This window comes from Hyperolius riggenbachi, chromosome 11 (genome assembly GCF_040937935.1).
Source record: "Hyperolius riggenbachi isolate aHypRig1 chromosome 11, aHypRig1.pri, whole genome shotgun sequence".
Taxonomy (NCBI): Eukaryota; Metazoa; Chordata; class Amphibia; order Anura; family Hyperoliidae; genus Hyperolius; species Hyperolius riggenbachi.
Window position 1 is genome coordinate 205811122 of NC_090656.1, and position 14302 is coordinate 205825423.

Here is a 14302-nt window from a genome sequence, read left to right on the forward strand (position 1 = left end):
ATTGATATGTTCATGGAGAAAGTTAAAGGGGACATTAGTGGGATAGAGTTGAGGGCTAGTAGCTTCAACATAGATTTCAATCTAACGAGGGAGGAGCACTTAGCATTAGTGGGCTTGGGACAACGGACTGAAATAACAATCCATCCAGCGGACAAGGGGGGGGGGTGCAGTCGTGGTACTGGACACCTCTTATTATGCAGAAGAGATCTTGGGACAATTGGCTCAACAGGATGTTTATACTAAAGTGGAGGGGGATCCGATCAGATTGGTACAATCTCGTATTAAATCTGTAATTGATGATGCTAAGCTTCATGATATTATTGATGATAATCTCTACAAATTCCTCCAACAAGAAACACCAAGAATCCTGAAATTTTACACCTTACCCAAGATCCATAAGGACCTACGCCGGCCACCGGGGAGACCCATTGTGGCTGGAGTGGGTTCTGTGTTTGTGCCTGTAGCACAATATGTGGATCGATTACTCAAGCCCATTGTGACCTGTCACGGATGGTTGCGGGGCCACAGACGCGTCCTGGAACCACCCGTGAAGAAAAAGCGATCGCACTCGATTCTCTGCATCGATTGCGCTTCAGATCAATAGAATCTGGATTGATTGTGTAGGAGCATCTACAGTCTTTTCTCAGCAGAGAGATAGCATCAGCTTAACTGCAGGATGGCTCTTTTGATATGCTAATGAGCAGGAACAAACCCTTGCCTTCAGGAAGCTAATCCCAGCAGAGGGCTATTCAAAACCTGCTTTCACTCCAGACTCTTCGGCACCGACCAGAGCAGACCTGAGTGAAGTTATGTGATGTATGGTTTCGTGTCGATTATATGGCGACTGTACATCGCACAGCTATAAAATTCATATAGTCTTGTTCGGTAAAATCTGGCCATCGTGCTGATATGAAATTCATCGCGATAGTCCATCCGGTTATTGAGGTATGACCCTTCTCAAGAACTGGGTCCATTGCACTAGCCATGTATGATGTCATATTAATCTGTATTTTCTGACAAGTATGAATCTGTTATCCCCCTAAATATAACGTATATCGTTTGCGAGTTACGGCAGTTTGTAAGTTTAATACCTAAAATCTCTCAGAAGAAATGAACTGTCATTGGTGGGTAAATCAGAGGGGCCAGCATTGCCACACCCCTAAACCAGCTTCATCTAAAGCATATGCGAGGGGCTCTTCCCTCAGTCCTCCACATTCCATCTATATGAGAGCTGTCTGGTGCTAGCCAGAGGACACATGGCTAGCGGCCATCTTGATCGGCCATCTTGTCTGAACTGAAACAAAGGACACATGGCTAGCGGCCATCTTGATCGGCCATCTTGTCTGAACTGAAACAAAGGACATTTTTCATTTTGCTTGGATTTTAAACTTTGCTGAAACTGAACAAAAGGAACTCTACAAGTTTTCCCAGAACAGACATATTTCCACAAACCTTAAGTATTTTCTCCTTTTTTATTTCATACTGGCTATTACTGACATAATTGTTGGTTTTAATAATTATCTGTATATATTAATTATTTATATTGCCGTGAATAAAGACTTTATCAAAGTCATTCACTGTTCTGCTACCCTATTATTCAGCATACACAGGAACTGAACTCAGACTTCTGAAGAGACGCTACTATTGTTGTTATTAGCCGGACAGAATAGAGTGTGTTAACCGTTTTTATTTGCAGGTCGAGAAATAACCAGTTAGTGAGTTCCTCTGTCTCAGAAAACAGAGGTGGTGGCAGTTATACCCTGAAATCGTGTGTAAGTTGTATTTCCGTAACCCCACAGGCTCCCTTCTGGTCGGTCTGCTGCCCAAATTTCTGTCGGTTTCTGCACAAAGATCGCAACCAAAGCTTGCATGGTCTGTGTGCTGAAACCGATTGGAAGGCAATTTGCGGTCTGACCACTAGGGCTCCTGTGACATGACCTCCCTTGCTTCTTACATCAGAGACACTATGTTCTTAGCTAAGCTTAGATCTTTTGATACAATTGACAGTGATGTCCTTTTTAGTAACTCTTGATGCAGTATGCATATATGTCTGAATCTCAGAGACAACTTATTGTCAAATTATTAAATATCATTTTGAGAAGTAATTATTTATTTTTATGTTCAGCAACGAGGGACAGCGATGGGGTTGAATGTGGCCCCGTCCTATGCGGGACTTTTTATGGGTCAGTTCGAAGATAGTTTTGTGTACACCCACCCGCTTTTCTACCAGCACGCTAAGTGCTGGTGGAGATATATTGACGACATTTTTTGTTTGTGGGCAGGGCCACATTCGACCCTCGATGATCTTATCTCTTCTCTCCACTCTAGCTGCCCAGCCATCAGACTTACTGTGCATGCTGATATTCATGAGGCTGTTTTTCTGGACACTCGTATTGTCAAATGTCAGGGCCATTTAACTACCACCTTATATGTGAAACCCACTGACAGAAACTCATTGTTATACTATCTCAGTTTCCAGCCCCCCCCCCCCCCCCCCCCCCTGTCAAAAATGCCATCCCAACCGGTCAGCTCAAACGTGTTGAAAAAATAAAATAGTTTCTGGCGACGCCGACGTGGAAATTCAAAAACATACATTACAACAAAAATTTTTGAATAGAGGATATTCTGAAAGGACTTTGACCCCTAGACAGCGCAAACCAACCACGCCGTGATCTTAAGCAATTTCGCATGCCCTTCGTTTCGACGTACAGCACGTGTAGCAGGCTGGTTGGGCGGGCAATCCGCAATCATTGGCATCTTTTGCAAGATGCCTTTCCCACGATACCTGAATTTAGACTTGACATCAATAGAAACAATTTGACATTGCCACCAGTTCCAGGACAGTACCATCTACTCTGCAACCTGTCAGCTACTTGCGGTGATGTATTAATGAAAACATCTGAAATATCTATGTTACTCCTGGAATAAATGAAGCTTTATGAACTGGTGCCCACGTCAAATTGTTTCTATTGATGTCAAGTTTGAATGTTCTGTCAGCGTGGAGGCACAGTGTTAGAAGCAAGTCAAGACAAGACAAGACAAATAACATTTATATTGCGCTTTTCTCCTTGCGGACTCAAAGCGCCAGAGCAGAGCAGCAGCCACTAGGGCGCGCTCTATTGGCAGTAGCAGTGTAAGGGAGACTTGCTAAAGGTCTCCTACTGAATTAGTGCTGGCTTACTGAACAGGCAGAGACGAGATTCGAACCCTGGTCTCCTGTGTCAGAGGCAGAGCCCTTAACCATTACACCTTCAGCCAGCTGCTGATGGTCCAGTAGAGTATAGAGTAATCTCCCGGCAGAATCTCATTGTGTGCGAGGTACTTTGCTTCTTGTGTTGATCATACCTGAATTTAGGTACCCTCTACTAATGTCCTTCAAAAAGGACCCCACAGTTAGGGACAAGGTCTTCCACCATCACACCCTCAGGACACAAGTCATAAAGGATAGGTAGGGTACTTTCCCATGCTTAAATTCCCACCTCTGTAGTCATATAGCTAAGGGTGGATCCTTTACACACCCAACCACAGGGGAGAGGTTTAAAGTTAAGAATAGTTATACTTGTGACTCCTCTTATGTCGTTTATTTGATTAAGTGCCCCTGTGGCTTGGGATATGTAGGGAAGACCACCAAAGCTTTGAAGGTCAGGATGTCTGGCCACAAGACGGCCATAGGTGGCAAGGACATGTCCCAGGCTGCCTCTAGTCATTTTACCACTGCCAGACATAATTTATCCCAGCTTAAGGTACAGATTATTGATAGTGTCCCAACCAACTGGAGGGGTAGATTGAGTAGACAAGATTAATTAGCAAAACGTGAGGCTTGGTGGATCAGAAAACTGCATGTAATGGGGAAGGGAGGGTTGAACAGGGAGTATAACCTAAGTTTTTGCATTTAAATAAGATCTAACATCTTTCACCTTCATTGTTGTGGTCTTAGAGACCTGTGTGCAGTGGTGTTGGTTGTTTAATCTATTGACATGTAAATGGGCGCCTGTCATGTGTGCAGGGACGTTTTGGACTAATTTTATTTTGGGGTATAATTTGTTATTTTGATGTAACATTTTTCATTAACCTTCTTATTTTTATTTTTTGTTCGCAGGTCTCCTGGTGGTAGATTGGGGGGAGGCGCACAACGGCATGGTGAGGATACCAGTTTATGTACCGATCGCACGACTGCGGGTAACATGGCTGGATTGTGGACACTCTTCTATGTATTTTTCTATGTCCACTTTTCTATGTATTTGCCGCCATGTTCCTGAGCGTGGCGATCGGCTTTTTTGTTTATGTTTACTGGTTGCTATGGCGAACGAGGAGGAGTCACGTCGTGACGTTGCGCACTACCATGCGACCTTACAGTCGCGCTTGCCTTTGCTGCAATATGATTGGTGGGCGGTATGCGCCGGCTTTGACTGGCGCACGTGACCTCTCTCCTCTCTCTGGCTTACGTCATCCGCATTCTCCTCCATATGCGGAAGTGTATACGGCGCCATGCCGCTGTGGGCCTTCCTGGATCTGTTGCTTAGGAGGTATGTTTCACTGACGTCATATAGCTTATCTGTTTACCCATCAGGTCCGCTTATACGTTCGGGCGCACTGATTGGCGCTCATGATTTTGAATTGATTGGCTGATTGTGAGGTGTATCTCTATATAAGCTTGTGTCAATTGATGTATGTTTTATGGGCTGAGTGGCTTGAAAAAGAGCTTTAGCAGCTTGAAACAGCGGGCTGTTGCCGCCAGAGCCTACTTTTTGACAATGCTGTCATATTAATGAGGAACCAATAAAGAGCTCATCTTTTATCTTTCCTATTTGTGTGTAGTGCCAGCCTTCTTCTGCAACTATATCTAATGGAATAATGTATGTGGTGTAAGTTGGTGAAATGCTGACTTTTTCCAGAACTTTTATTTCAAATTATTTATTATGTAGAACAAAGGACACATAATTATATTCTATGACGCTTTGTTCACATTGCGTTCCGCTCGTATGGCCGTTCGCGTTGGCTCTGAGGAAGCAAGCATGTCTGCTTGTGAAACGGCTGTTAGAGCAGCCCTGTGCACCTGTATCTGTCTGTATGTGGGGATGAAATAAACGTGGAATTTGCAGTTTATTGGTGCCCGGATTCTACTTCTCTACCTCAGTGTTTTGTATGCTTGCTACTATCCGGAGGCACACTAAGCCATTTACAACTAACCCCCACTGAGGCTGCCATTAGCAACTAGTGCTGCCTCCTCCTCTCCTTCATCGACCAACACATAACAATTATTATCTATGACGCTTTGTTCACATTGCGTTCCGCTCGCATGGCCGTTCGCGTTGGCCGTTTTTGGAGGAGTTTTTATTTCTCCTCCCGGCGCTTGGGTGGGCGATTCGTTTTTGTGAAAAGCGCATTTCTATGAGCTTTTCCTGGCGTTCTTTAATTCACTCCCTGACGCAAGTCAGGTAATGAACTTTTTGACCCGGAAAAGAATACATACAATGTATTTATTCTTAAAATCGCGAACGCAATCGATACACAAAGCAATTTTGTGAGTGTTTTGCGTTTCTTCTATACTTTCCATTGAGGCGGAATCGCCCTAAAACTGGCCCACGCACCGCTTTGCCGACTGCACAGCACACGACCCGCACTAATATGAACCTTCTCATATACATTTATTGCACAAGCGTTTGGTGGGTGATTTTAAAAATTGTCTGAGTTTAAAAAAAAAAGCAGAAAACGCCTACAGTGTGAACGAGCCCTAAATGGTCATTTTTACTGAAATATTTTGTGTGATTACAGAGAAAAGCAAGATTTGGCTAATACTTGGACCAATAATGCTGGCTTTAGCTATTAAAATGCTGATATGTCGCTTCAAGAATGGTAAGTGCTGAAATTCCACAGTGTTATCATTATTACTAAATGATGGAAGTTAATTCCCAGCCATTACTTTGTATCTTATAATTGTTCCCCTACCAATCACTACTGAGCACAGGGACTGGCCTACAAGAGGGTAAACGCAAAAACAAGAAACGTTTTTCCCACGGGTCTCATCAGTAATCATGGCAGGTAATGTACAGACTTCGCATTGCTGAGAACTGCTGGTTCTAGTGACTGATGTTGTGTCCCTTTCCTGTGAAAGCTTGGCATGGAAGCCCTGAAGCCAAGAGTCACTTTCAAAAGACTTTTATGAATGGTTTCTAAAAATCTCAGATAGAACCAGAGAAAGTCAACTTAAAGAAAATCTGTACTGTAAAATTCTTACAATAAAAAGCATACCATTCTATTCATTATGTTCTCCTGGGCCCCTCTGTGCTGTTTCTGCCTCTCCCTGCTGCAATCCTGGCTTGTAATTGCCATTTTTATGCAGTGTTTACAAACAAAAGACATAGCAAGTGATACGCTGAGAGTAGCTCAGTGTGTGAGTCACACAGAGCTTGCAGGGGGCCTGGAGAGGGTGTGTATAGCTTCTATCCAATCACAAGCAGCACAGCACATTCCAGCCTGACTGCCTCAGCCCGACAGAGCTGACAGAGGAGAGAAGATTAGATCATATAACAGAGATAATACAGCCACTGTGCAACTAGGAAAGGCTGCAGTAAGACAGAGCACATTAGAACAGCTATAGGAACATATAGGATAGAAGAAATACGGCTCAAAATTTTGTTACAGAGTCTCTTTAAAATAAATGTGTGGTCAATTGGCTAAAGGCTCATGCACATACTAGAGAGGGCAGAGAAACAACAGTGCGACACATGAATGAGTCAGAGGGGTAAGTCACAATACAGTGACACCTCCATTATCCAGCATCGATGTGGATCAGCTGATGCCAGATAAGTGTGCTTTCTGGTTGCTTGAGACTTAATGTTATAAATAGGCTTAGCTAAAAAAAAAAAGTTCTATACCCCACTCTATATACATACCATAAACTCTGGATTAATGATTTAATACAATAATTAAAAACTGAAGACAAAAATACACACTTAACTTGATGTAAGAGAGGCTTACTCCTGTTTAAAGCCAATGGGTACCGGTAAAAAAACAGAAAAAGGCAGATACTCACGTAAGGAGAGGGAAGGCTCGGTCCTAATGAGCCTTCCCTCTCCTCTCCCGGTGCCCTCGGTGCTGCGCTGGCTCCCCCGTTCGCGTCCGCCGCCGCAGGGACTTCGGAGGTCTTCGGGAGCACTCGGGCTTCTGAAGACGGGCCGCTCCATACTACATACGCGCGAGCGCGTCATAGAGGGCGCTCGCGCATGCGTAGTATGGAGCGGCCACGTCATCGGGAGCCCGAGTGCTCCCGAAGGCTTCCGAAAGCTCCCAAAGGCATGCGGAAGTGGCAGTATTTGACCGAACTGGTCAAATACTGCCACGGGGGATCCTGCGCGGGACCGGGCACCGGGAGAGGAGAGGGGAGGCTCATTAGGACCGAGCCTTCCCTCTCCTTAGGTGAGTATCTGACTTTTTCTTTTTTTTACCGGTAAACATTCACTTTAACGAACTGAGGACATACCCCGAAATTAAGCCCTAGCAGGAATTTCGAGCATGCTTGAAATATAAGCCCTAGCGGCAGTAAGGGTAAGAAGTATGTGTCATTATTAAAGCCCATGGGACCATGGCTCTGTCATTGGGACAATCACTGCACTTACTGCTAATCAGCAAAAGCTCAGGTACAGAGTGGTATGGAACTGGGGGAAAGAAGATGCAGGGCGACATTGGAGGACACACATGTCTTTTTTCTGGGAAACACGGGTATTACTGTAAAAAGTAGTGTAAAAGTAGCTTTATGCATACTGCAAGGCCAGGATTTTGTATCTGGTTGCATGAGACCACTGGATGACGAGGATTTTACTGCACAATGTATCGTCCACCACTCTTTCGTCTTGTGTCTTTTACAAATACGTAATGCTAAATGCTGCTATGGGACACCTTTGCACACTTAATTCTCAGCCTAGACTTTGCAGATAGTGTGTCTCAACAAGTAATTGGTTGGGCACATTGGCCCTTTATTCAATCCACTTTTTCTCCTAGGAGATAATATTTATTCTTCTGTTTAAAAAACCTTTTCAGCACTCTGGTGGGCCTTGAGGGCTTCCAATGTCCACCACTGTAAATAGCAAAAAAAAAAAAAAAAAAGACTGCTTAGGTCTATACTAGTAGGTCTCTCTCTCACCACCGCCACTGCCGCATGTCAGTGCGCATGCACGCACACCCGCCCACCGCTCGCCCGTGCACTCACCTGCTGCATGCGGACCCATTTGCCAGCGCACACGCCCTGCTCCCTGGCCCCGTCCGGCTGTCCGTGCTGGAAAATGCGCAGTAGCACAAACACTCGGACAAAGGGACACAGGGTCAGGAGTGTACGCAGGGTTAGCTTTTATTATACTGTATAGGATATAATATATATATATATATATATATATAAACATATATATATATATATATATATATACACACACATATATATATATATATATATATATATACACACACATATATATATATACACACATATATATACATACATATATATATATATATATATATATATATGTATGTATGTGTATATATATATATATATATACATACACACACACACACACACACACACACACACACACACACACACACACACACACACACACACACACACACACACACACACATATACACACACACATATATATATATATATACTGTATACAGTGTATGAAGTGTATACATACTGTGTATATATATATATATATAGATATATATATATAGATATATATATATATATATATATATATATATACATATACATATACATACACATACACATACACATACACATACACAGTGCTGCCCATAATTATTCATACCCCTGGAAAATTTTGACTTAAAGTTACTTTTATTCAACCAGCAAGTTATTTTTGGATGGGAAATGACATGGGAGTCTGCCAAAAGATAATAAGATGATGTACAAGAGGAATTGTTGTGGAAAAAACATTTCTCAGCTTTTTTTACATTTGAGCAAAAAGTGTCCAGTCCAGAATTATTCATACCCTTCTCAATAATCAATAGAAATACCTTTATTGGCTATTACAGCAATCAAATACTTCCTGTAATTGCAGACCAGCTTTTTGCATGTCTCCAGACTCTCCACAGGTATTTTGACCATTCATCTTTAGCAATGAGCTCTAAATCTTTCAGGTTGGAGAGTTTTCTTGCCATCACTTTGATCTTTAGCTCCCTCCACAGATTCTCAATTGGATTCAAGTCAGGACTCTGGCTGGGTCACTCCAAAATGATAATGTTGTTGTCTGCTAACCATTTCTTTACCAATTTTGCTGCGTATCTTGGGTCATTGTTATGCTGAAATGTCCACTGGTGGCCAAGGCCAAGATCCTCTGCAGACTGCCTGATGTTGAGAATCCTCATGCATTGCTCTTTTTTCATGGTGCCATTTAATGGTGATTAGGTTCTCTGGTCCATTGGCTGAAAAACACGCCCAAAGGATTAGGTTTCCACCACCACGTTTGACAGTGAGGATGGTATTCTTTGGGTTTAAGGCTTCTCCTTTTTATGCAAAATGAAGGTAACATCATTGTGACCAAAAAATTCATTTTTTATTTAATCTGACCGTAACACAGAAGACCAGAAGTATTCTTTTTTGTCCAGATGAGCATTTGCAAAGGCCAAGCAAGATTTTGTGTGCCTTATTTGGAGAAGTGGCATCCTAATTGGTCTGCATCTGTGGAACCCAGCAGTGTGCAGTGTCCATTGGATTGTCTGACTTGAGACATTGCCACCAGCAGAGCCCAGATTCACCAGGATGGCCTTGGTGGTGATCCTTGGATTCTTTTCCACCTCTCTCACTGTCCTCCTGGCCAGCAAAGGTGTCATTTTGGCTTCCGACCACATCATCTGAGATTTTCCACAGTGCGGAACATCGTGTATTTTTTAAATAATACTTTACACTGTAGCCACTGGAACTTAAAAACATTTAGAAACGGCCTTGTAGCCCTTTCCTGACTTGTGAGCAGCCACAATGCCCAGCCAAAGGTCCTCACTGAGCTCCTTTGTCTTAGCTACGACTGTCCTCAATCCAAATGCAAAGAGCTTCTCTTTTTCACCTGTTGAGTTGATTAAAACAGCTGTTTCCAATTGAGCAAGGTATTTAGGATGCTTTAGAACAGCTTGGACTATTTGGAATGGTATAGAACTTTGAATTTTCACACATGGGGCTAAATTCGGAAAAGCGTGATAACTGCTATCACAGCAGTTTTCACGCAATCTGCAAATCAGTTTCCGCGCATAAAAAATGACTGCATGATAAACAAACGTTTCGTGATTGCACACAAACGTTCGTTTATCACGCAGAGTAATCTTTTACGCACGCAAACCGTCACACGTGGCAGATCTCGTGATAACTGCTGTGATTTCACGCATTTATCACGCTTTTGTGAATTGAGCCCATACTGTGATAGTTTGTGAAGGGTATGAATCATTTTGGACTGGACACTTTTTGCTCAAATGTAAATAAAAGCTGAGAATTTTTTTTTCCACAATAATGCCTCCTGTACATTGTCTTATTATCTTTTAGGAGACACCTGTGTAATTTCCTGTCAAAAAAATTACTTGCTCTTTGAATTAAAGTAACCTTAAGTCAAAATTTGCCAGGGGTATGAATGATTATGGGCAGTGCTGTATATACAGTATTACTGATTAACAGACAAGTAAAAACTAATTATTTTACACTGTCATTAATTGATCTATGTGTCTTCCAGTCGCCCCATCTCTATATGTCATCAATGAGGATGATCATCTGATTCACATGTTGAGAACAACTCTGACATTTGCGGTGATGAAGTATAAGCCGCCAGGCATAACAGTCTCTGTGGGTCTCAGGAGACCGGGACAGCAGGAGGAGGAAACCATCATCACCTGCAAAACCAGTGACAAAAATAACATACTGCAGAGCACCGAAGTTGTAACTGCCAAAGAAGAGGAACATCTTCTACAGCCGGAGTTGTGTCTTACCGTCACAAAGGACAAATATTTTGTCTGCTTTTGTGAGTGTTCCCTCAGTATAACTCCAAGCTATGAGGATAATGGAGCAGAATTATCTGTGCATGTGACACACCGAAAGCTGAAATCACCAATCTCTATGCAGAGAACTCTCAACGTTAGAGGTGAGTGTATGATTTGAAAGAATTCCAAATTAACACTGTTTAGATGCACACAGTTGTAGTTAGCTCTTTATTAAAGAAAGGTATTCTTCTTTTTTTTGCCAGCTTTATTGATATGATAAAAGGGAACAAACCTTTCATAGCATAAAGTATAGTGGGATATCAAAATCAGTAACAAGGTAACACAATTAGCAAAGTGGTATATAAGAAAACAATAGACTAAGCAAAAAAAATGACCTTTTGTTATGTTGGTGGTCGACTGGTTGATTTTCCCACTGATGTGAGAGTACCAAAGGGCACGGTGTCTAAGAGACCACAGGTCTTCATTAGAGTGCTCAGCAAGGGATGATGGACTTAGCTGTCTAGCGCTCGCCAGGTTAGATTCAAGGGAAACCTTAAGGGCCCGTTTCCACTAGTAGCGGTGCGAAGCGGCTACATAGCCACATCGTACCGCGGGTGTGCTGAAACACATGCACGCCAGTGGAAGAGTTTCCACTGCGTGCATGTTGTGTGGTGTGGAGCGATCCAAGAATCTGAAGCATGCTGCAGATTTTCGTACGCCCGCATCCGCCCACAGCCGCGTCCCATCTCCTCAATTCACTTCCGCATCGGGAGATGCGGAAGTGATGCGGCCGGCGGCGGAAGTGATGCGATGCAGCTAGGTAACCGCATTCGCATCACTTACTAGTGGAAACGGGCCCTAAACGTGGTAGAGAGAACAGGTGACAGCATAATTAAGAGATTACTTGCAGTCATAATTAGATCTGAGACAGCAGGCAGGTGGCAGTTATCATAAACGAGTAGGGATGGTGGTGGAAATGCCAATTTCCGTTTCTGCCGAAAATCCACATTCCGCCATTGCCAATTACCGCTACCGTTTCTGCGCTCGATTTCTGCATTCCGATGCGGATTTTCGCGGTAATTTCTGCCGACTTTAACATCGATTTTCTCAAAAACTAAAAAGTCTTTTTGAAATATTTTTTTTCCTCTTGTTTCAATTTGTCTGCTTAATATTCTCTGAAAATTTGGTGTTTCTAGCTCCTATGGGGGCTTTGCCAATAACCTCTAAAGTCTGCATAATACCGCATATCGGTAATGCAAAATTTCTACATTTTACATTACAGTCATCAGTAACCAAATTTGGTGGTTAATAGCAAAGCCCCCGTATGTTCTACCAACACCACATTTGCAGGGAATATTAAGCAGAAAAGTAGGAACAAGGGGAAAAAAATCTTTCAAAAAGACCTTGTAGTTTTTGAGAAAATTGATCTTAAAGAGACACTGAAGTCTCTAAAAAATCCTTTTTTATCCCAAAATATTGTTTAACATATTAGCCCTAACTAAAACGCAGCATCCCCGCCGATATACTATCTAAATCCCCCCAAACTCGCCCTCCCTCTCCCCTGCAAAAGCCACAACTTTCTTGGTCGTTGATTTTGCTGCCTTCTACTCTGCCGTGTGAGGCATGCGTCTGTCAGCGGCGGATCTCCGTCTCTCCCCCACCCCTCTCAGTGAAGGAAGACTTAAGAGGTGCGGGGGAGAGGCGGCGATCAGGGCTGTCCGGGCTGAAAGACGCGCTGAGAGGCAGAACTGCGGCTCATAGCTCTGCCTCTCACATAAGCGCTGCCCGGATTGCCCCCCCGGGAGTTTGGGGGGATTTCGATAGTGTACAGCGGTGGGGATGCGGCGGTTTAGTTAGGGCTAATATGTTAAACAATATTTTGGGATAAAAAAGGATTTTTTAAGAGACTTCAGAGTCTCTTTAAAGTCGGCGGAAATTTCCATGATTTCTGCGAAAATCCGCCTACTGCATTTCCATTACCGATTTCCAAATTTTGATGCGGAAAGCAATTTCTAATCGGAAATTCGGAAATTGCATTTCTGCGGAATCCGAACAAGCATCCCTATAAACAAGATTTAGGCCAAGTTTGTCCAGGCAGTGAATAATCCAGGTCAGGGCAAGCAGCAGACAGCAACATGAGAACGAGCAGAGTTCGATACTGAGGAGTGCAGAGAAGGAATGGTCAAACAACCCGAGTCAGGATCAAGATCAATCCAGAGGAGTAACTGTGCTGGATCCCCTACATCCACCACACCAGAGCTGACAGAGGTATTAGTGGGGAGCCTCAGTGCAAGGTTGCTTTTGTAGGTCAGGGCTAACTGAATTTGTGTGTAAACTTACACGCACAGACGCGAACACCAAGTTCTGTGCATGCGTACACAAAATGTTGCATTACGCGCCATGCACGTGCACATTCTCCCAGCCACATGAATTAACCTGCAGCGAGCGGTGCACACGTGTAATGAGTCACATGACCATTTCAACATCACAGGACCCAAGCGGTTGGGACAAGTGGCCAGTTGAGACTGACACCTCTCAGGGCCCGTTCTCACTTGGGCGATTAGTGGGTGATTCCCGCTAATCACCAAAGTGTTAGTGCTTTTTAAAATGCTGCAGCAATACAAACATAATTGCAGTGATCTCCAGGGGTGTAACTAGGCCCCACAGGGCCCCCCTGCAGAAATTCTGAGTGCCCCCCCCCCCCCCCCTGGGCCCGCTCGGGCCGTTTTGGGGGGCTGGAGGGGTTGCAGCATGAGGGGAAAGCCATGGCCACGCTCGGTGGGGAGGGGGGACATCCACCCTCCCCCTCCTTCACCTCAGGGCTCTCCCCTCTGCGCTCCCCTCCAGATTAAATTACTGTCTGGGCAGCGGCGGGCAGTGTCTGGGCAGCGGCAGCTACATACCTTCCATGCGCTCCAGTGTGCGTTCCTCTCTCTAGTCTCTGACGCGACTTCCTGTTTATACAGGAAGTCACGTCAGAGACTAGAGAGAGGAACGCACGCAGGAGCGCACGGAAGGTATGTAGCTGCCGCTGCCCAGACAGTAATTTTAAGCTGGAGGGGAGCGCAAAGGGAGAGCCCCGAGGTGAGAGAGGGGGGGGACGTCCCCCCTCCCCGCCGAGTATGGCCATGGCTTTCTCCTCATGCTGCGACCCCTCCAGCCCCCCAAAATGGCCCAGACCGTGGGAGCAGGGGGCTGCAGGCCCTATTGTTACGCCAGTGGTGATCTCACTGCCACGATCATCGCCAATGCGGGCTATTCGCGATTAGCGGCAATCGCAAAATGCATTGAATATAGCACATTTTGCCGTGATTCAGTA

At 44.1% G+C, this 14302-nt stretch overlaps 1 protein-coding gene across 1 annotated transcript in view; it reads left to right on the forward strand.

Annotated features, from left to right (window-relative positions):
* LOC137538196 (uncharacterized) overlaps positions 1-14302 on the forward strand; it is a 120759-nt gene that overhangs the window by 48440 nt on the left and 58017 nt on the right. The window contains exons 5-6 of the mRNA XM_068260230.1: positions 5776-5856; positions 10740-11144. Of these exons, the coding sequence (XP_068116331.1) occupies positions 5776-5856; positions 10740-11144 (486 nt within the window). The remainder of the gene's footprint in view (positions 1-5775; positions 5857-10739; positions 11145-14302) is intronic.